Source organism: Teleopsis dalmanni, chromosome 1 (assembly GCF_002237135.1).
Source record: "Teleopsis dalmanni isolate 2A chromosome 1, ASM223713v2, whole genome shotgun sequence".
NCBI lineage: Eukaryota > Metazoa > Arthropoda > Insecta > Diptera > Diopsidae > Teleopsis > Teleopsis dalmanni.
The window spans coordinates 194,947,841-194,972,390 of NC_051846.1; the positions used below are offsets into that span (position 1 = coordinate 194,947,841).

General features: G+C 28.4%; 1 protein-coding gene across 2 annotated transcripts in view; it reads right to left on the reverse strand.

The window, feature by feature from the left end:
- Positions 1-1,595: 1,595 nt before the first annotated feature.
- LOC119671047 (integrin alpha-PS1) overlaps positions 1,596-24,550 on the reverse strand; it is a 130,165-nt gene continuing 107,210 nt past the window's right edge. Inside the window, exons 3-11 of one of the 2 annotated variants that reach the window (XM_038081539.1) lie at positions 22,535-22,558; positions 11,470-11,576; positions 9,974-10,107; positions 4,935-5,146; positions 3,623-4,801; positions 3,421-3,563; positions 3,011-3,355; positions 2,218-2,877; positions 1,596-2,148 (exon numbers count right to left, since the gene is read on the reverse strand). In XM_038081539.1, coding sequence (XP_037937467.1) covers positions 1,909-2,148; positions 2,218-2,877; positions 3,011-3,355; positions 3,421-3,563; positions 3,623-4,801; positions 4,935-5,146; positions 9,974-10,107; positions 11,470-11,576; positions 22,535-22,558 — 3,044 coding nt within the window. In that variant the 3' untranslated portion in view covers positions 1,596-1,908. The remainder of the gene's footprint in view (positions 2,149-2,217; positions 2,878-3,010; positions 3,356-3,420; positions 3,564-3,622; positions 4,802-4,934; positions 5,147-9,973; positions 10,108-11,469; positions 11,577-22,534; positions 22,559-24,550) is intronic. The other variant, XM_038081540.1, reaches the window with a different exon arrangement.

Here is a 24,550-nt window from a genome sequence, read left to right on the forward strand (position 1 = left end):
TTTAATTAATATTTTTTGTGTATTTGGATTTTATTTGAATTATTGTGAATGAATATTATTATTATGAATATTATTAATTTCATAATTTCTCTTTATTTTGTTTATAATATATTATTATATTTCTACATTTTCAATTTTACATCATTATATTTTATTTTATTTTGCTTTTTCTTTTATTTTGTTTTGTATTATTTATTTAAATTAATTTAATAAATTTTATTTGTTGTCACATTATTGTATGTTACTAATTTTATTTATGTTTTCTCAGCTTTAAAAATATTATATTTAGTTTAGTTAATTTATTTATTTTTTCATTGTTTTTAATTTTAATTGGTTCATCTTATTTAATTTTTATTTATTTAATTTTATTTAATTTTAAATTATTTTTAATTTTGTTTTATATTATTTCATTTCATTAAATTTATTTCAAATTGTATTCCATTATTTTACTTTTATTAAATCGATTTCTTTAGATTATTTGATTATTTTGTGTTTTGTTTTTTTTTTTAATTTATTTAATTTTATTTTTAATTTTATACAATTTTAAATTAAATTTATTTTATTTTTGTTTTTATATTTTCTTTCTTATGGTATTTAATTTGATTTTATTTAAATACATTATTTTATATTTAAATATTTTATTTAAATAAACTAAATACTTTATTTTTCTGTTATTAATTTTATTTGTTTTATTTTTTTAGCTTGTTTTAGTTTATAGAGCCATGGTAAATAGCGAATTTTTTATTTTTGGTTTAAAAGAGAATAAAGTTTTAAAAGTAATTTGTGTTTGTTCGCTGTCTTAATTTTCTTAAAAATTTTATTATAACGTTTTTAACAAATATATTGCATTAATACTTTCGAGTTTTCTCTACAGAACATTAAATAAAAAAAATTTACAAAATTTATTGTTAATAAAAATAATTAATAAAAATTAATCGCATATATACAAAACATATAATTATAAACCACATAATATATATGTATATAAGATTAAATCTAAATAATATTTTTAACATTTATTGAATGATTTCACTTTAGTTTTTTATATGTATGTATTATAAAAATGCAAAAATTCTAATTGGCAGTTTTTATGTAAAACCTAGAAGACTAATCATCATTATTCATCGTATTGAATATATATTCGTTCGGAATTTTCTAAATATTTATTACAAGCTATAAGTAAATTTTTACAATTCATAACATATAATTACATTACTTTAGTAATTTTTTACAAATTTCAACTACACTTCAGATATATCTATTAAAAGCAGACCGTTATTGGCAAACGCGACTTTTAGATATAGATGTTCGAGGCTATTAATTTGTGGTAAACTCTGACTTGTAAACTTATAACCATGCCCTTTACCTCTTATCTAGTCACTTTCTTTTTTTATGAATGATTATATGATTAAGCCTTTATTCAGTTTTTCATTTTTTACAATTATTTGAGTCCACTAATTAATACGATACTGAGTGTGTCAATCGTTTTACAAAACCTCTTCAACTTGAGGAACTTTGAGTTCCTTTAACTAAACTAAATTTACTATACAAAGAATTAAATTAAATTACATTAAATTAAACTTAACTAAGCCATTTTAAATTTAAATTAACAAATATACTACAAATTAAATTAAGTAACCAAAATGGCACATTTACATAAAATACATACAATAGCTCCCTCGTAATGTTGCACTACCAAAAGGTTCCCCAATCGATAATGCCGGCAGCATTATCATCAATTATACCGCCATTGTTATTGCAATTATTGTTATTGTTGGTAATGTCAACATTGTTATTGTTATTATGCACTTCGTAAACAGAATTATTTTTAAAAAATTTAAATTTATTTTTCCTTTTCTTTTTAGGTGGCATTCGCTGCGCTAGATCCCACCCAACAGTCCCTTGTTGTTAGAAACCTCTTTGATTATTCGTTGTGTTTAAAAATGGTTTCTTCTCATTCATTTTTTCTAAATTTCCACTTAACGTTGGATCGGGCCTTCGCCGCTTGAAGAATCCACATTTCCACATTATATATGTGAATACTGCCAATACTAGCAAACCACTTATGACTGCTAATATTATAACCCAAGTAGCTAAAGAGGTTTCACGTTGCTGATCTGATAATTCTGGATAGGCACGTGTTTCAACCTGCAAATGAAGTACATAATTATATCATTTATTTGTTTATTATTAAATATATATATATAAATTATTTACACTTATGCTCTCATGCTCTTCAGTCTGTTCTACTGCATATTCTAAAGGTATTTTCACTTGTGCTGTTGAAATTATCTTCACTAAATCTGCTCTGGGATACTCTGAGACCAAAGTTGAATTCCACAGACGTGCTCTTATATGTATGTTAACCTCTGATTTTGCCGCCATATTATAGATTTCACATCTTATTTTTATGCAGGAGGCTGTGGCTTTATTACAATCCAATTCGACTATATCGCGTTTTTTATCTCTGCTATCCCTTGCGTCCATAAAACGTTCGGGTCGTATTATTCTCGTTAACATATCACGACGTACACGATTTGCTGTGGTTGATCGCTTGCTAGACGTGTATTTTTCACTCTGCACTAAACGACTACGACTTGAGAATTGTGTCTTATTTGTAGGTCGCATCATGAATGCAGCAGGGCCCAGTAATAATGTATCCATAAGTAAATTTGTGTTAGATTTTGAAGTTAATTTTAGTGGATTCACGTATTCCGGTGGTACAAAGCATTCGCCTTGGCGTACATTTTCTATAATTGGTATGGATTCCAAATAAAGCAACCATTTCTCTTGTTTATTTTGTTCGTTATACAGTTGATATGGCCAATAAATGGTTAGAACTGCTTTGGGTGCTTTCCATGGACCATCGTTATAAATCTGTAAATAAAAATATATATTGTAGTTGGAAAATTGATAAACCGATTAGAGTACAGTATTACTGTAAAGTATGCCCCCAGATATTAGTTTATAAAAATATACTTTCCATAGTCCATTATTATATTTGACTTACCTGATAAGTGTGTAATAGCTGTGAGCCCACATCTTCCATTTCCATCATAGAACTATTCAATTTTACTTCACCACTATAGAAATTCTGTTCCGGTACCGCCCAACCTTGCACACTCAATGATGCACGCTTCACTACATTCACATCCAACTTTGTTTTCGGTTCTATCTCTCCAATATGCTTAGATGTTGTATTGGCAAACACATCGAAAGTCAGTTTTCGCTCATTTAACTCCAAACCACTGGGATCAAAACGTATTGAAACCTGCACGGCTGCATTACGTAGCATTGGATTACCTAAACTACAGGCGACAACCGTTTCATTAAAACGAGTACAGATGGCGGTGGTCTGAAATAAATGATTACATACAAATAGTCATAGCCTTTTAGTCACTATTTAAGTGGCTAACTTACAGTCTTCACAGTGGCTATGTACGAAACACTTTGCTGATGCACTATAAAAAGCTGGGCCTCATAAGCAGAATCTGCAGTATTGGAAACATTTACATTGACACGTATTTCCTCTTCAGCACCAAGTATGAGTGCATAATTATCATCTGCAAAGTACAAGTCAAAATAAATTCAAGCACATAAATTTCAAGATATTTTAACCTACTTTCAACATTCAGATCCACTTCTGCATTTAGTAATAAGTTACTCTCGCAAACATCATCATCACCGCAATCCTTTTGGAATGTACCTTCAAACTCAATATAGGCTTGCGTTTTATCTAATATTGGATTAAGCAGTTTTAATCCTGAATTTGGTAGTTTTGATTCTACAATTGTGTAATTCAAATGAAAGCGTATGGGGCTCTGTATATCTCTTGTATTCTCCTTAATATAACCTGTCACACGTTCACAGGCCATTCTGCCGTCAGTGCGTACTGTCACCTCTCGTTTCACAACATTGCTGCGTTTATTTTCCCGATCGAAAAATACTCGTGAAAATTTTTTATGATTCGAATATGACTCAGCCTCAATGGTATACATTAGTCTTAAATCCTTATTAGCAGATGTTTGTTCATAAGGATCAATAGAACAACAAGCCTCAAATGTGAAACAAGTTAAATTAGTAAAAGCATCGGTAAGGCAACCTTGTTTTGTGGGATCAATATTTTTTAACTCATTGCCACGATATGTTGTTTGTATACTTATAATTGGACGTGATAGTAGCGCCAATACAGCAGAAGAATTATAAGCACCAACAACAATATCAGGATATGAATTGCCATCTAGATCGGTGCCACCAGCAATTGAGCTGCCAAACGTTTTTAATGGTTTCGGTAGAAGACCTAATTCCGAAGCATATATACGTTGTGCTGGTTTATCTTTAAGACCAGTAGGAGAACCCAAATAAATATATACAGTACCATCACCTTCATATGGTGCGCCTATAGCTAAATCTTCACAATCATCTTTGTTAATATCACCAATGTTTGCTAGTGCTAAACCAAAACGACTCTCTATGGTACCGGTTAGCTTTAGTGTTGCTTTCTGCGGAAGCATATCCTTTTCATTCTGATAAATATAAACTGCACCACCTTCGGTTTTACTAAAGTAAAATGGCGCTGCTACTATGAGATCGGGTTTGTGGTCACCATTAACATCAGCAGTCGCTAGTTCATAACCAAAACTAGAACCAAACTGTTCACCTTCGATAATCATCTTTACTGGTATTGGACTTGTGCTTGCTTTATTGAAAATAACTACTTGACCGTGACCATTAGAACGTGGTGCACCGGCAGCATATGACATACGCTCACCAAAATAACGACCACCAGTTACCGCCATGCCTGTGCATACATATTATGATTAAATGTTATATATATTTATTAAATTTTAAAATATAATTAAAATCATATAGATATGTGATTATATGATATGATATCGTATATAAAGCATTGACTTCGAGAAGTTTTTATTTACCCAAATAACTGTATTTGTCCACTGGTGAAGAGTTATCCGAGTGATCACCATAATACATATTTTTATCACGTTCTAGATATTCACCACCGATTTCCGTAACAAAAACTGTACCACGCCAAGTAAAAGGACCTGGTGTGCCCAAAACCATGGTATTGTCGTCCAATAGCGCACCTGAGGTGCCTACTTGACAGAAGCCATAGTCTTCATGTGCTCTATAAAATAATAAAAACAAATTATTAAGTGCTAAAGGAATTATTTTGAAAAATTCAAGAGAATAAATGCAAATTTTTATTATTGCAATAAAAATTTATATAATTTTATATTGCAATTAAGAAATGTAATGTCTTTAAAGTACTAAAAAGGAGCAGTTTAAAGCTGTCGCATATTTTCAAATGTCCTTTTAATGAAACACAGACGCCATTTTACTGTAATAATTTTTAATGCTTTTTATTTCGCTTTCATTTTTTTTTTTTTGAAGAAGAAAAGTGTGACAATGTCATATATAAAATATTGGAGTGGTCAGAAACATATACAACCATTAGCCAATCCTTGAAAAATTATCTTTACAACTGCGCAAGGAGTGTGAAGTTGAGGACATGCGATTTGTGGTACTTGTCTATAAAATTACTTCATTTGCATACAACATCGCTGAGTATAAAAATGTATAAAACGTTAAAGTTAAAATAATTAAAGTGAAATTATTAATTTATTAAATTATTTTTCTGAGAAGTGACAGTTTTATTTTTCATATCAAATAAAAAGATTATTTTTGTATGTAAATTACACACATCAATTTAATTAACATCAACAGTCTTGTCCTTGTTACTTCAGTTCTCAGTCGTGCTTCTCAGTTCTCAGTTGTGAAGTAATGGAATTATAATTATTCCTTGCACATCAATTATTTTATAAATGCTCATGTGGGACATATTCAGCATAATAGAGTCCTTGTTGTTGGCAAACACGCAAATTCTATTGCATAATGGCGCCACTTACCAGAGGTTTAAAGTAAATAAAAACTGGCGGTAACGGACTGAATGTATTTTAGATAAAGACACCTCTACTTAAGACCACTTTGTCATTATGATGAAGCAGTTAATAGCTCAATGCACATATTATTGATGTTGGATTGTGTTTTATGAAATCGAAAATCTTCAAAGAATAGACTTCATCGGATAAGTGCTGAACAGTATAGATCAGATAAATAACTATCCTCTTAGACAAGTACCGAGCTGTGTAGAGCAGATAAGTAGTCTTGTGGAATAAAAAGATTGCTGTCTTCAAATACCCGATACAATATTAAAATCATTCATCTCGTATAAGATGTTTTGCACAATTTTAATTATTTTTTAACTGTAGTTTACCATTATTTATTTTACTTACGATATAATCTATATATAACTATCATTTGTATTATTTTCATATTCAGGAGTTCTTAATTTCAGAAGTCTCTTAGGGTTTTGCTTCGCAATTGCATATTGCATACCAAATTGTTCAATACTTTATAGAGCGCCATCAATTTGTCAATAGAAGTAAAACTCTGGTGCCATTTTTATATTTCATATTTCATAAGTCATAAGAAATCTGACCAAAATTTTAGTTCGATCTGTTCCTCTGGTTTATGTGTACAAGCTATTGGATTGAGGCCGATTTGTTTAAAAATGATAGTAGAAACATTGAAGACGACTCATGAGAAGGACGCCCTAAAGCTGTATCAACACTACAATTCGTTGAAGAAAAACATAATGAGTTTGGAAACTCGTTGATTGATCAAAAAAGATCAACTTAAGAGAATTTTGTAAAAATTTTGAAGTTTTTGATTCTTCTTATAAGAAGAATAGCTGAAAATGAAGATGAAACAGAATGAATTCTTTATTCTCCCCTATCTTCTATTATTGCTCATTTCTTTACAATGCAGTAACAACGCAAATGAGAGTATGTCATTTGCTGTATTTTAGCGAGAAAAAAAGAATTTGTATGCCGCTTCATCACTATACATGCGACTCAGATCTACCATAGTTATCTTGATTTGAAAAATACACTTAGGCCTCTCAAAACAAATTTGTTTACAAATATCGACAAATAAGGTGTTATTCACATAAGTTGATACGTTGCCCAAACCCCGCTCTAACAAACCTTAAACCCACCTCAGGACGCACAGGAAGATATGCTGATCTACGGTTCGTCATCAGTTAGAAAATAAATAAATGATAATGATTCTAGTATAGTTAAAGTTTAGTCTGGGGCAGCGATAAGCCCCTCAGCCACAATAGAGTAAAAGTACGCAATAGCGCTAACTCAAATCACAACAACAACAACATATATAGGTGTTAGAATCAGTCTTTTGGAATATTAAGGGAATATTATTAATAGTTGACTTCCACATTGGTAAAACAATGAATCAGTTAACATTTTCTGCTAATTGGTTGCAAAAACTAGTAGGAAAATAAACGGTGCATAGAAATTAAGATTGGTTAAGCAGAAGTTGTATGTAGTTAAGATAAGTTCGATCTTCAGCTTCTTTAACAAATCTTTCTTAAAGCTTTAAATGATCGATTATTATTCTTTAAGTGAGAACAATAAACTATTTTAGTGCTGATTACCACAAACTAACAATCCATAAAAAAATTACTATGATACGAGTTTAAGAATGCAACAAATTAGTTTATCAATTGAACTTGTGAGTTAAATATAACAAAATTAAGATAAAATAATAAAGATAATAAATTAGTAACTCGTTAACTTATGCGGTTAGGTAAATTTCTTTAGAATTAAATAATAACAATAATATTACTATCAAAAAACTATTTAAATAATTCAATCAATTACGGAAACTAAGCATGTCAAGGATAACCAAATTTAATGAAAAATCAGTTCAGCCAACAAGTTTTATATTCCCACTCCCTTGGATTAGTACTTCTAATAGAATGATAAAATTAAGTCATTCCATGTTATCTCCATGGAACACTTTAACCCCCAACTAGGCATTAATTTCTCTGTTAACACTCCTAAAGTGAAATATTCGAAATAAGGTTAGGAGTACAGCATGTTACTCTCTTTAACATATTGAGTTAATCAACTAAAACTGTGTGTTTTTATGCTTACTTGAAGGACAATGAATCCTTTTTGTTTATAAAAAAACAAAAAAAAATTAATAAAATTAAACTTAAAAAATAACAAAAAAAATGGTGTTGCAAATGACATCCACTCACGCATTCCGCGCTCCACTTTCAATTTCTAAGCAATTAAGCATTATTTAATTGTTTTCTTTTTTGGTGCCATCACACTTTTGCATACGTGTATACTGAAGGATAATTAAAAGGGTTTTATATTGGACACTTTTAGTTGGGCAAGGCCCAATCCCATTTTTTTGTTGACCAAAAACCAAATGATAAAAAGCGAAAAGACACGCGCATATTTAATGAGTTCCTTGACGTTTCACCTTGGCATCCTTTTTTATCAGTTGGTTCCGAACGTGGCGGTATGCTTTTGCATATATATTATGTATATAATATATATTTTTTTATTATTTTTTATGTTTTTCTATGAGTTTGCATATTTCGTTCTTTCCATATTTAATTTACTTCTTTGTGTTATTTTGATAAATGTTTATGTTTTCATTTTGTTTGATTACTTCAAGCGCTCAGAATTATGTGAGGTTCAAATATTTTAAAAGGATTTCAGACTTCAGCGGAATTCATGAATGTAGAACACGCAAAAGCATGAAGGAATTTAAAATTAATTTTTATTCTTATTTTTATTATATATATTCTTTTTTTGTGACTTCATTTAAGTTTTTATAATTTATGCAGTTTAATTTTTATGAAGGTCAGCACACTCGTTTATCATACATTTGTTATGCTGTGAAAATGTGACTAACATAATGAAGTCAGACGATGAGTTCTTGTAAAGTATTTATTGTATAAAAAATTGTAAGATTATTAAGAATTATTCATTTCATATTAAAGCAGTTGGATTTAATCATATTTTTACTAAAAAATTGTTTAGTTTGACAATTGTTATGCTAAGGGTTAAGGGTTAGTTCAAATAATTATCATGAGCATATTGTTTTTAACAGAGTAGGAGTACTGTTGATAACAGTTTAAGGCAGCACTGTAAATGTTAGAGTATGTTAACTATCATAGATATAACAAAGTTGTAGGATTTTAAAGCTACAATTAAAACCTACCAAGCGTTGTATGAGCATTTGGACATGTAGATAGTCTGGTGCATTAATTGAAACCAGATTCCCAATTTGATAGTCTCTTTTTTATTTTCTCAGCAAATTAAATAATAATCATTGTAATTTCATTGTTCACTTTATTTAAATAACAGATCTGTTAAGTGAAAAATTTTTCCCTAATAATTCCCTAATTTGCCTTCCTGGCTACGCTCATGCGTCTTATACTATACAAAATTTTTCTAGGTACGATTCACTATTTTATGTATTTGATATTTACAGCTCTTTCAGCCAGTTTCAATGGCATAAAAATCGTTTCTGAATATATATTTTAATTGTCACATCCTCATGCTAGTTCAGCAGTTTTTTAGATTCTCTCAATATTTTGACGTCCCGGATCTCAAAAAAGGGAAACATACCATTCACTTAAGGCGGTTTCATTCCTTCCGCTTTATTACACTAGGTAAGAGATTGTGTTGGTTAAATTCAGAACTTGAATTACAGCCTCACTATCCAATGAATTACTAGAGAGTTTATCAAATGTACAACTTCTTTGATATTTTTCTTTCATTTATAAAATAGTTTTTGAAAAAATATTAATATGTTGAGGCAAATACCCAATATCAGTAATATTCATTTTAAAGTATTCAGGTCTTTGTTACTTATATGTAAAAATATCTCAGACTTGAGGCTTTTTAAATCATGTTTGGCTCACATTTAAGATTTTTAAGCCTTTTCCTTATATTAAAGAAAAATTTTTTTAAATTTAATTTCACAAAATGTCACAGCACTAACCGCCAACATAAAAAAAACTTATCATCTAACATTAGATATAATATGACTTCGTATTATCATTACATACCTTTGCACAGTACGGCCTTTGCATGGCTCGTACACTTCGTCGTATTTCAACTCATTAGTCAGCACATAGCATAGGCCTTGTCCATAGCGATTTTCACGTATTTTTGTAATGTAACGATGGGCGCAGACCAAAACCTATAAACGAAAAACAAAAAAAAAACAATAATGAAAAGGTTTGAAACAAAAAATGATTTATGAGTGAATTTCAACATAATAATTTTATGTATTAATTAAGACATTGTTTAATTAATAACTAATTTCATTTTTTCTATTATATTCAGTTTTTATTTGGTTAAATTTTTCTACAATAGAGTCGTGAACCAATTTCGATGACCTCATGGTAGGTTGTTTTTTGTTGTTTGATATGAAATATTATAGATATTTTTATGACATAATAATGTGAAATACTTTATAAAGATTAAGTTCAATGTTAAAATAACATATTAAATTAGGGTCGATAACTTTAAACGGGGAATGTTAGAATTATATACACTTGTAATGTATGAATTTGTCAGTTTACGTTTTATAGTTTCTAAAATTAAAATTAATTGCTAATGTTATTCCGACTATAAGTCTTTGTTATACTATAGAACTTAAAAAAAATGTTTTATATATTAACTTAAGCTTAATTTTATTTACTATATTTTTTTTTCTTAAAAACTATAAAATAAATATAGTTTTACCATATACACAGTCTCTAGTATTTTACCTATTATTATCAGAAATGTTTCAAAACTTTAACTAAATTTATAATAAAATATAAAGCTTTAAATTATGGAGGAGCTACAGGTTTTTATTACCACCGACAGGTGTCGTATGGCAGGCGACGCTCTAAAATTCTCTTTTTTATTTGTTGAAATTTAGGGAGAATAAACTTATTTCATTAACATCTCATTCTATGATTACAAAATCGTATTAATGCTTAATATCTTACAGAGCATAGCATTCTTTAAGCTTCTTTTTAACCCGAACAAAGTCAGGGCAATTGCAATTTAAGTCATTCCATTGATATTCTCTTTCTTCTGTGAGGATAAGAATATAAAGTACTTAGCTTCAGATGACGCCGGCTAGCTACGCAGGCTACAATGTAATCTCATTAAAAACAATGGAACCCTTGTTGTTTTTTTGGTTTTACAGTTGTTATTATTTGTAATATAGAAGTTAAATGAAATTACTTTCTAGCTAACATAGAGGGATATTTTTCAGACCTGCATATTGAAGTTGAGGATGATTATACAAAACAATAAGGTTATTTTGCAACTAAAAATCCGTTTTCATATTTCCGTTCTGTGAATTTATTGAAGCGCTTCAATAATATAAGTCTATGCCTTTTTACATATATGTGTTTAGAGTAAAACAATATTATTTCTATCAAAAATGCATCCTTAACATCTTAAGGATAATTATAGATATGGAATCTATAATTATCCTTAAGATGTTAACAAAATTTATTGTGTAAAATAAAATCGTAGGTGTTAATCTACACTTAACACTTACCTTGCCTCCTAGTCCTTGTGAACGTACAGTAACGCCCAACCATTGACCCTCCTTAATCTCATCATCGGACGGCACGAAAAGTTCCTCCACATCATCGCTGTCGTATGCTGTCATTACGAAAAGGCAATAACAGTTCAAGAGAGGGGAAAGAAAAGAAGGAAAATAGAAGAAAATTAGTTATAACAAATAAAGATAACAGATTATAGTGAAAAGTGAATGTTCAACGATGAATTAATCAAACATACAAAATTAATTATTTAACAACTTTGAAGTCTAAGTCAACATTAAAAATAATAATAAATGCATTAATTATTAAGAGCTGTGAAAAGTGCTTCATTATAACAACAACAACAACACTAAGAGTAATAAAACAACAATAACAATTCAAACATTTTTGGTATTTATTAATAAAAAATATAAAAATATAATTCATTTTTAAATGAAAAAGAAAAGAAAAGAATTATCAAAAAAAAAAAAGATTAACGCAGCGTGAATATTTTTTATCCAAAAATAAGAAGAGAATGAGTTTCCGAGAAAAGAAAGCTGAGACAGCAGATGAATTGGTTATGTGTAACGATTGGAATATGAGCAGTGAATGATTTGGTAGCAGCTTGGCTCGCTTGTGCTTCGTTGGAACCAAACAAAAGCAGTAGCCATGGCTGATAATGGTGCGGAAAATTGCAGCGTGGCCCATTGGAAAACAATCAAATCTGCTGATATATAATTTGATGTATCGTACGATCGTTCGATCGTTCGTACTTGCGATTATAGTTTGATCGACAATGAAATGTTAGTGTTGATTGCACCCATACCAATAATGCGCTCTAGGTATATGTAATTTCCATAGAGATCGCTGTAGATGTGATTTTGTTTGTTTATGTGTTTTGTAACAAAATTAATTTAAAATGCACGTTAAACCGTCGAAGTGTTGAAAAATGATAAATGATCATTGCACCGCGATCTATGCCAACATCGCAGAGCAAATGCATTACAAATGCTATGCTGCAGATCTTGTCAGTGGTTTTGAACTGGCGCATTCAGCGGTATGTGTTAACGTTTATTGCACTAAGGCGGTAGAGAAAATTATAGAAGAAATTTAATAAAATTGGATTAAAATTTCTTTCTTATTATTTTTTAATTTTTTTTTTTTTTACTTTTTTGTATTTGTTTCCATCTATGCTAAACAAACAATTTCAGTGTTGTTGTGATTTCTGGTGTGGGTTGCATATTGCATTCCCTCAGTTGCTCATGAGCTCATGTGTTGACTTTCCTGTATGTCATAAAATGTGGTGCACTTTAGTTTTAATGATGGGTGAAAGCGTTGCATTTGAGTCTGTGATATACTATAAAGCCTTTTGACAATATGCCTACACATACTGCGTCCAAAGGCACATTTCTATGCCTATGAAAACTACTACAAAGCTTCCAAGCAAAATGATTTTCTACTTTTTTACAAAATTTTATTATACAAATGACAAAAACAGTAGCAGTGATAGTTTTTGCTATTATATTTAATTTCAGTAAATCATGTGCTAACAGTTTATTATAAATATAAAAAATTATTAAGAATATTAAAGTTGGGTTTTTTTTTGTCTTATATATAATATACTTTTAATAATAGATTCAATTGCAAAAAAAAAAACTTTTTAAACGCATGTAATAACAATTTTGAATAAAAAATTAGAAGCAATATTCTATATGTACATATATACAAAATCATTTCATTAATAAGTAATCATGCAAACATATATTTAGTATTAATATATACCATATATATATTATTATAGTATTCAGTTTTTTGCTTATATGTTAAACTGCATAAAAATCAGTTATTATAGGAAATAGCTTAACAATAATTAAAACTTTTTTATGAATTTGGCATATTATTACTTTATGGTAGCTTAGGGTATTATAGTATTATGGTGATGTTTGAGTTATTGCCTTGTTCTATAATTTTCATTAAAAATCTTTTTAAAGTTTTTATTAGTATTGCCGAAAAAGCTACGCTTTCTTATAATGACAAAGAAGTGCTAAATCTGGCATTTGAAGTCCAAACAAATTACATACGGACTATAAACTAATTAAGGAATTCGTTTATTTCCTAAGACCACTGATGATGAGTTACTCGGCAATACTCCTTTCTTTCTTTGCTACTCAAAAACCCTCTAAAAATATTTTTGTTACATTATTAAAACTCATTTATAAACCAATTTCTGGACTTAATACAGGCGAGCTGCTTATCTATGTTTGTGATCCAATTTCAATTAATAAAAAACCTTGGCTATTAAATTAGGTGTAGGTTGTGTTAAACCACGAATATTAAGCAAAATTATTCAAATATGAAAATATTTACATGATATTACTTAGATAGAAAAAAACTACTACATAATAATTTTAACATAATAATTTTTACATAATAATTTTTACATAATAATTTTAACATCTCTCTACTACATAGGTAATAGAGTAAATTGTATCATACTGTAATGATGTATAAGCAAAATATAATATATTTCATAATTTTTTGAAAGGCAGACTATACCTTTCTCTTGCTATAGTGCCATGGTTATCAGGAAAAGTTTTCGATAGCTTTATCTGACCTTCATTAAATTTAAAGACCTTTAGCAAAATGAAGCACATTATACTTCGACATGTGTATACAAAACTCTATTAAGAAACTGGTATCAGTTCATAAGGGATATGGTTCCGACTAACCAGCTCTACCTCACCTCCGATCAATTAATGTTGAAGAAGTTAAAAATAAAATATGTTTCGAAATTTTTGAAAAGCAGAGTTTATCTTTCTCTTCCTATAGTGCTATGGTTATCAGAAAAAATTTTCGATAGCTTCATCTGGTCTTAAAAGACGTTTTGAATTCCACGGAATTCCACGGCATGGTTTTATTACTAAGCTATATTTAGGAAGAGTAGGACATCATTGTTTATCCTTGTAATAAAAAAATCATAATAAATAGCAAAGGGATTATAAACTTGTCAATTTAATATATATCCGTTATTCGCATTACCATATAGAAATTCATATCACTTGTATACCTCGAACTTTTCACCCCCTACAAACCCTTTCGAACCAAATCCTTCGAACATTTAATGCTAAAACAGTTGCTTCAAATTTAATATAATCTAAGACAGTGTGCAATTTCTATAAACATCCCTTTTTAGAAAGAGACAACATTGTATTGCTTAGCATACGCCTTTCTCGTTGCAGGCTATTTCAGGTTAAAAGATCGCGCTTTGACAGTATCCTGCAACTTTAACTTTATCGTACATAAAAATAGGTACTTAATCAAAGAAAGTCAATTTTCTAATAATGTTAATATTATTTTAGTCAGTGTAGAGTGTATTAATTTAATTTAATAAACATATTACAGATCATGATCTCTATTTCCTTTTTTTTTGCTTTAACAAAACGTTGTCTTTAACATGGTAATGGATTATGAGTAGGACTTAGGCTTGTATGCACTGCGACCAGCTTGACTTATTCTGCACACTATTGCATCTATTGTCTTTCTCATAGTCTGACATATATATTTTTTAATGGCTTTCAATATTTTATAAATGTTTAGTTATGAGTTCTACAATTGATAGATAATTCATTAAATAAAATAAAATAGACATTAATCATATATTTAAGAATTAAGAAAAATCGGTCAACCACGAAATACACGAAATACCCAATCAGTACTATCTGGGCTTATTCTATATTCTATATTCTTTGTAAGAATTTAATGAATTATATACATATATAATATTTATACTTCCTGTGTGTTTAAGTATTGTCGATGTCAATCGATCGATTTAAAATGTGACTTTTAAATAAATAACTATGTATAAAGGTTATATATTTATAACTTGGGTCAATTATATAGATTATTGCTATTTATTAGCGTTTAAAAAAGCTATACGATTTTCTTAAGTTCTAGAAAGTCTAAAACAAAAGGTCTTAGTGAGCCTCAACTGTACGTGCAATATTACAAATTAAATTATCCTGATTTTTTTCTGAAAATGTAAAATCACGAGCAAATCATATGTTTAATTTCAACTAAAATCATTTAATAATATATTTTTCATTTAAATAAATGATTAATAATACTTAAAGTTGCTGACTACACGTGCTTCTGTCTCACATTAGCAATACTTGGCAAATCAGCAAAAGGCGATAAGCTCCGATAATTTTTCACTGTTGGAAACCCTCATATACGAGTAATCGTACATTTGAAATGGTTCGAGCCCAGAGGCGACAACTGTTGAATCGAATGCATTTATTTTATTCGTATTCGGAATATCGCAAAATTATGTATAAAAATATTTTTTTCAAAATAAAAAAATTATTTTCAATTTTTGCATTAGCAATAATTTTTGCATATCGCACTGCACTTTTGCGATACGATTTGGGCACCAAAATTTATGAATTGCACTTATGAATGCAGCTTAATGACTTTTTATATTGGCGTGTAATTTTGCAAATGCAGCTCCATTAAAAAATGCCGAATCGTATCAGTTTCTTTCATTTTAAATATATATTTCATATAAATCAATTTTTTTTATATTTCAATTTAATATGCAAATGTGCTGGGTTGCCACTGTTTTAAACAATTTGTTACGCATTTTATTTATTGCAATTTGTGATTTTTTATATATAGTGAAGTATTTATATCGATTCTGTAACATATCTGTAGAGCTCATAAATATACTTTATATATATACATATGAAAATAAAAATATGCATGTATATTATATTTACGAGTATGTTTTATAAGTTTTTTGAAATATTTTAGTTTATGGATAAATTCAGTTAGATTTGACACACTTAGACGGAATGAAAAATTGATTTCATATTGATTAATTACCATACTTTTTCGTAATAAAAATTATTTTAATCAATTTTAAAATAAAAATATTAATAAAGTTGTGAAGTGCACATCAGGTTTGCTTTAAGCTTTTATTTATATTATGGAACGACCAGTACTGTAAATCTATTCTGCAATATTTAAAGTTTTCCAAGGCTAAGCCTTACAAATACCCATTTTTTTATAAGTTTTATGCTGACAGAATTTACTAAATTAAAAGTAAGTAACTATCCTTCTTACCTACTCATATATGTCCTCCATATGAATATATATTACTATTATTATCCAGAAACAATTGATATTGGAATATATATTGAATAGTACAGAAATAAAGAGAGTTCTGGACATCCAACAAAGCGGCGTACAAACATAGAAGATCTTTAGTGCTAAATGCGAATAAAAACTATATACTACTTTTTAGTAGAGCGCACGTAAAACTAATGTAGAAAAAAAGAAAAAAAGGATTTTGTCTCAATGACTGTATAGATAAGACATCTTGATAAATATGTGTTCTGTACGTTTCACATGGCGGAAAGTCTAACAGTTCATTTAAAACGGAATGTATTACTACATTACTCTTAAGTCTAATTTTTATATATGTGAATATTGGTATGCACTTTTATTGACCACTTTCCATCTTCAGTTTAATAAACAGATTTCAAAAAATAACAAAAATAGTTAACTTTAATTTTACTGAACCTTCAATACTTAAATAAACAATTATATGATGATGATAAATATATGTATAATCCAATTTTTAATAATTTTATTTACAATGTGCCTGATATAGTCAACCAATGTTACCTACATGTCTTACTGATTCACCTACTTAGACAAAAAGTCTCCTGGGGAAAATTCTTCAATTAGTTGCTTTCGATGAGTACTTTAATAACTATAGAATGGTAGGTAGATGTATAGATAGATATATAGACATATGCTTCATTTATTGATATGCTTAAAGTTCTATTTTTAACGATTTCTTCACATATACAGCTTAGTAATCTTAGCATATCTTCTTTAAAATAGTATTGACTCTATTTTAAACATTCGATGACTAGAAGAGTTTTTTGAAAAAAAGTTTTTTCTGAACAATCGTTCTCTTTACTTTTGAACCTCAACAGCTTTTTGGAATTAAACATATTCCATCCATCTCTAATGTTATCATCTAAGATAAGAATAAGAATAGGAAAGAACAGGGTACTAGCTCCCATTTGAGCAGAGCACCGCGACCATGATTGATCTTTTGTGCTACAACAGACCCTAACTGAACAAAACCCATTCCGTTTTTCGATTGAAGGCCAAAATATCGGTTGTTGAGGACCTCCTAATGTCGGAAGGTGATAGCAATTCCCGACCCAGTGATCTCATCCTGGCCCAGATCAAAGCTGGGCAGTCACTTAGAATGTGGCTGGTTGTCTCCTCTGCTTCCAAGCAGAGTCTACAATCTATCTCTTCGGATAAGCCCATTTTGTTGAGATGGTATATCATCTAAGATAGTGCTCTCATGTTTGGATTGCATACAAAGTACAATAGCTGCTGGGCATGTGGCGTACTTTGCAATTTCGACATCCTCGGTTATAAACTGTTGTCAAAAATGTGAAAACTACAAGTGGGGTATATTGAGTTTCTATAATCGTTATCAACCATTATATACAAGTATGGCTTTAAAGTATGGACATGGAAAAATGGAAACAAATAAAAACTTTGTATTTACAAAAGAAAAATCCTGTAAAAAATATCTTTTATTTAAATTTGAGATAATAATTTCTACTGACCTTGTAAGAACTATTTATGCAGGCTATAAAATGTGGAAGATAGGTATATGCGTACACAGTGGTGGCAATGTTGGAACACATCTCTTAATTTGTTGATTATTAATTGATATTTAGAATAATTTCTACTGTCTTTCTAAGGACTATTTATGTAGGCTATAAAATGTGGCAAATATTAAGAGATATGCGTACACAGTGGTGGCAATGGTGGGACACATCTTTTCACTTTGTTGATTATTAATGGATATTTGGAATATTTACGTGAAACTTCTAACCGAACAGTACTACCACAATACTACTATATATTTCTATTATATTCTGATTCTCAGCGTCTAAGATAATATAATTCATATATACCTTATACAATATATTCATGTCTAATAAAAAAAATCTATGCTTTAAAAGCGCTTAAATGCAATTATTTTTATAGGTTATGGAAATACTTAAAGCAATACCTGTGAAATCAATTTTCAAGTCTATTATGCAAATCTCAACTATACAACTTGTCCACAATCTTTTCAGAGAGATGTTAATACAAAAAGTCACATAAATAATATAACAAAAAATAAAAAAATCTATATTGCTAATTTTACGGAACATCAGTTCAATTATATTTAGCAATTTCTGACTAAAAAACATACAACAGTGCAGTAAATATATTTCTACTTAAAAATGAAGTGTAAATTATAGTAGGAATTCACACACACACATTTCTGCCTCATATTTAGGAGTTTCTAGTTTTTTATGTTAATTTCTATCTTTTGTTGAAGCAGATCTTTCAGTTCGAAAGGCGTAAATGAATTGCGTTTTTCGTGTGAGTTGTTATTTAGCGTTTGGCGTTGTTTTGAAATGTCTTGTCTCACACATAAATTTCGCACTTAATGTATGCAACATATGACCTCAAGAGAAGTAACATAACCGCGGAAAAAAGAGGCGCAAGAAACTGCCTGTTCATGTTTTTATGTATTGCACTTGGCCCCCATGGTCTTACTCCATACATTCTGTACACTCGTATGTAGCATTAGCTCCACTCTATATGCACTACAGCTAATTCCATTCGATTTCGATTTCATGCCACTAAACTCTCCATGCGTTTTCAGTTCAATTTTATTTCAGCGCTTTTTGTTCCATTTTTCCAAGGGACTTTTATGAACTTCCACTGCCACATTTGTTCAGTGTCGATCGGCGGAATGGGCGAGTGACTACAGCTCGTAATCTACAATACCTACAAAACACAACAATAAGAAAAAGTATGTGACGTTTAAAGTGTTGTTGTTATGATTATTGTTATTGTTGTAGGTAGTATCGCTGATATTTTTGTCTTCTGTTACCGCGGCAGATCATAACTTATGTAGCCACGCCGCAGTGACAAACACTGCATTTTTTAAAACTTTAATCCAAAATACTTGGCGCAACGAAATGGCGAACAAGATCACACAATTTAGGGGAAACACAGCTTGACAGTCCACCAAACAATCGCTAATACTGCAAACTCATTCCCAGTTTGTTTTTACTCGGCGCTGAGATACAGTTGATTTCTTTTACTGTTCGTGTGGTTGTTGTTGGCGTTGAAGTTTGGTGTCATCTTTAACTCTTTTTTGAGATAAATTTTTATTTGGTTTTTTTTGTTGCTTTTGTGTTTTTTAATTGTAGAGCGCATCATAGGGATTTTCGCGTGGATTATTTTATTTTATAGTCTGGGTTGGGTTGGGTAGCAGTAGTGCTCGTCTTCATTCTTCTCATTGTTGTTTTGTTAATCATTCGCACGCTTGTTTGGAGTCTGTCGCTTTGAATCGAGGCTTTATGCATATTTGGTATGTTTAATCCAGTTCATGCCTCATTTAATTGTAAACATTTTTCGTATTTATTTATGAAACAAAAACAAAACATTTCAATTTTATTTTTAATTTTAATTTGTTTCAGTTTTGGGTGCCTCTAGACGCAATTTTTTATAAATTTAATTGATCATTTTTGTATAAATGATTCATAGCAACAGAATTTAAGGAGTTCCAACAGGCGTTTTAATATATATTCATACTTAAATATAGAATATACTAAGATGGGAGAGGAATTTATTATAAATCTTCACATTGTAGAAGAACATTAATTATAGACTAATTTTTTTTATAAGGAATCATAGAGTACTATAAGAATTAAACTGAATGTTTGAACACTGGGCTCAAACTAATGTTTCATATATTGTAATTAAATATAAATTTGATATTACCGTGAATATGAAAGTAGTGACTATTTTTATTTAAATTGAAATTGTGGTATGTCCACTGACGATGGGTATTTGGCAATACTCATAAGAGCTGTATGGTCAGTCAAAAATGCAATTAATTAAGATAATATAAAAAGAATTTTTGTTGTTATAATTCACTACTTCTTGAAACCTCTTCAGTAATTAAATATAGTTATTACAATACTTCTGAAACTCACTAAAATTAATATTAAAACAATATAAATTAACTAAAAATATTTCTATCATAATAGCCCATAAAGAAGCTTTAAAAGGCCTATTTATATCCAAACAATATCAAAATATCTAATCAATCAATCAATTTGAGTATAGGTTTATATGAATTGTGTAAGCAAATACATCTCAATTATCCTTCAATCAATATTTGACATATTTGAGCATGAAATATCAAATGAACTCTTTAAAGTATTGAAGAATTATTTACTAAAAACCATAGTGAATGTGACCAAAAATCATTGGATTCGTATCGGATATTGAAATCAATATTGATTCAATCTTTAATATAGAAAATTGAAACTTTAAGAAATTTTAACTGATTTTACCAGAAGTTCATAGAAAATCTAATGGTTTTTTAAAGATTTTGAAAAATAACTTGAACTAATTATTATTGATATATGTGATTATTGTCTTTATCAAACAACTTTGGTTTCACTAACAATAGTATTTTTTGACATAAGTTGAATTGAGGCGATATACTTCTGGGCAATGTACTCCATTGTTCATTTTACTAAAAAAAACGACAAATTTGATGTGGCTGCATTCAGATTGTCACAAACCAACGCTTCAGAAGAGTCTATTGAAACTGTTGGTTCCAGAGCATATTTAATATCGATCTGAGGGAACCGACAGATCGAACTAGAAAAACAGAAGAAGTTCAGAAACGCAAATGGAGCTGCATGGAATACATATAAAGAAGATCATAGAGCAATATTGCTCGACAGGCACTAAGATGGAATCTCCAAGTTCTTTGATAAATAGTGCGCTAGCCATGACTTGCAAAAGAACAATTGAAAGCGAATTAAAGGATTCAAGGTGTTCATAACATGATATTGTTACTTTTTCCCATAAAATATTTTCATTTAAATTAATAGCAGTAGGTCCTCGTTTCATTCAGGAGATCAGAATTTCATACATAATCATATGCTTTTCTAATCAAAAAAGTGAACATCATAATAATTACAGCATTTGTTTTTATATCTTGAGGCAGTAATAGCTTATAAATATAGGACCGTATTTTTTCTAAAAATATGTGTAAAAATACTTATGCTCTGTATATAACATTATTTCAAAGCCTTTTTCTTCATCTCAGTTTATATGTTTAAAAATAATCTAATAATCAGAGTGTGCTCCCAATTTGTTACTAATTAAGTTTGTTATACTCCACGGTTTTGGTTTTAGACAAAATTCTAAGAAGCAACTACCAAAAAGTTAATTAGAGCGAGCAATTTGGATCAAATTTTTTGTGGGCGCCGTTTTTTTATGGAACGTGACATATGTATCTTGAATAAATTTCTTATATAAAAAAGGAAAAAAAATAAAATAAATTAAAATCATAATTAGATGAAGTTGTTAAAAATGAAAAATTTTTGTCACATGTGCTTTTGTTAAATTTAATTAAAATAGTAATGATTTATTAATAAATTCTGTGAATGAAGTGCTTTAGATACAATTTTTATTTCTTTTCATTAAATATTTTTTTATATTTATTAGTATTTATTTACATGAACAAAAAAGAACTAAATCATTTACATATATACATATATATGTATAAATATATATATCATGAAAATAAATATGTACATAAATCTTTAGTAACAAATATTGTAGTTACACTTAAGAATTAAGTAAGAAAAAAAGCACTAAAAAATATTAAAACAATTTTGCAATAAATTTTAAAATTTAATTTAAAGAAGAAAGAAAAATTTATATACAACATTAAAAAGATTTTCATGCTTTCGGAAAATTAAAGTTGTGAAAAAAGTATAAATAATATTTTAGATTTTTCAAAATAAGTGCAATTAACCAATTCAGAAAAATAAACTTTAGTGCAAGTGTTAAAAATTAAAAAATTAGAATAGCAAAAATATGTGAGATTTTATATTAGAAAAATTAACAAAAAAATTGGTTAACTTTTAAAACAAATAAAGCACCCATACCACTTACAAGGTTCATAAGCTCCGCCAGGCGCTACATTACAAAAATTTTTTAATTTTAATTTTTGTTTTTTTTTTTCAAAATTTTATATATATGTTGATATGTTTATGAATCCACATTCGTACCGATTATGATGTTATATAATTTTAGGAAGGAAAAAAAGAAAAAAAATTAAAATAAAAATAAAATCAATGAATTTTTCTTAATTTTTCATATATAAATATATATAAAAATAATTTTTGACTATATGACAAAAGCATAATTTTGGCAAAATATTTTTTAAAATTATAATTTTATTATTATATTTGTATTTAATAATATTGAAAACACTTGTCTTATTATGTTTTCATTATTAAACTACAATATGATACATAATATGACCATATCTAAATTATGTCCATTTAAAAATCCTTGCAGGACACTAATAATCACTAAATATTCCTAAAAAAACTTTAATTCTAAGTTATATATTCTCAAAAATATAATAAGAGGTAAAAATTGGACTTACTATTACGTTAAATTAATCTTAGATACCGTTCATTATAATAGTAAAATCGTCTAGTACAGAAAATACTGTCTTTTAAATATAAGCATACACGATTTTTTTGAGCGTTAATCTAAACCTCTGATAAAATCTGATCTTTATTAGATTAGTTGATCTGTAGTGACAAAATACAGCGTTTGAAAGTAAACGTGATCGTTAGTGTCTATATCTAAAAGTTGAAAAGCTTTCTTAATATTTAGTATTATAAACTAATTTTGATCTGACACAGTATGAAACAGGATAACTCATTTGACTATATTCTCATATTGATTATTGAGGCAAATATTGTCTTAATATTAAGTATTATAAACTAATTTTGATCTGAAACAGTATGAAACAGGATAACTCATTTGATTATATTCTCATATTGATTATTGAGGCAAAATATTGTCTATTCCTGTAGAGACTTGCTTTCGACATAAAAGATATATGTCAATAATTCTGGCGTTTATTAACTTTGTAAGAATCTATATCTACCATTTGTTTATTACTAAATTTGATCAATATCCAAATTAAACAATAATATATTTGAATTACTGCGATTTCTCTTCTATTTTCTTATTTTCTGTCTTCGTAGGACATATGAGTGCTTTCATTCCGCTAAGCTTCTGAAACAACATTAGAATCTCAATAAAAGATTTATAAGAGACATATAAGAATACATTTCATATTATATCGTTTAAGGTTATGTCGCATGTATATGGTATTTAGAGATAGTTATGAGTAATGAAAAGTATCTAGTACTTATGCAAACATGTGAGGGTCTAGAACACAGTAAGAACATTATAGTACTGCTCAATTAGAATTTTATTGATAGGCACCAAATTACGAAAACTAATCAACCAGTCATGGAGCTGAAGTAATTATAAATATAAATAACGAAAAAAAATATAATTCTCAATTTTGTAGTGACCTTACTAACTTTAAATAGTCGTACTAATTACTTATAAATATAAACTTATTAATAGATTTTTTTTTAGTACGTTTATATATCTTTTTGATATTCATATTACATTATATTTGCCAAAATTAGCTTCACACAGTTTACTTCATCAAAAAAATTTACTTCAAATTAAAAGCATTAATTAAGTAATGTTTTAGTCACAATTTCAATTTTAATATCTATACAGTATAAGTCAGCAATATTGCTTTTTTAAAAATATAAAAAAATTTTATTATTGACAAAATTCATAAATTCTAACGCAAATAAAAACATAATTATCAAACTACGTTTTTATTAAATTTTTCGAAAACACAAAACTTCTATATAACTACTTTGAAATTAATTATTTAATTATTTACACAATTGGACAAATTCAAATATTTTATTTGACGAACACAAGATATATAAATTTTTCTAAATAATTTTTTAATAAAAATTATATATAAAATATTCATTAATTAATACATTTAATACTTTAATTTATAGTATATATTTAATTTTTTTAAAAAAAATAAGAACATAAATATATTTTATTAAA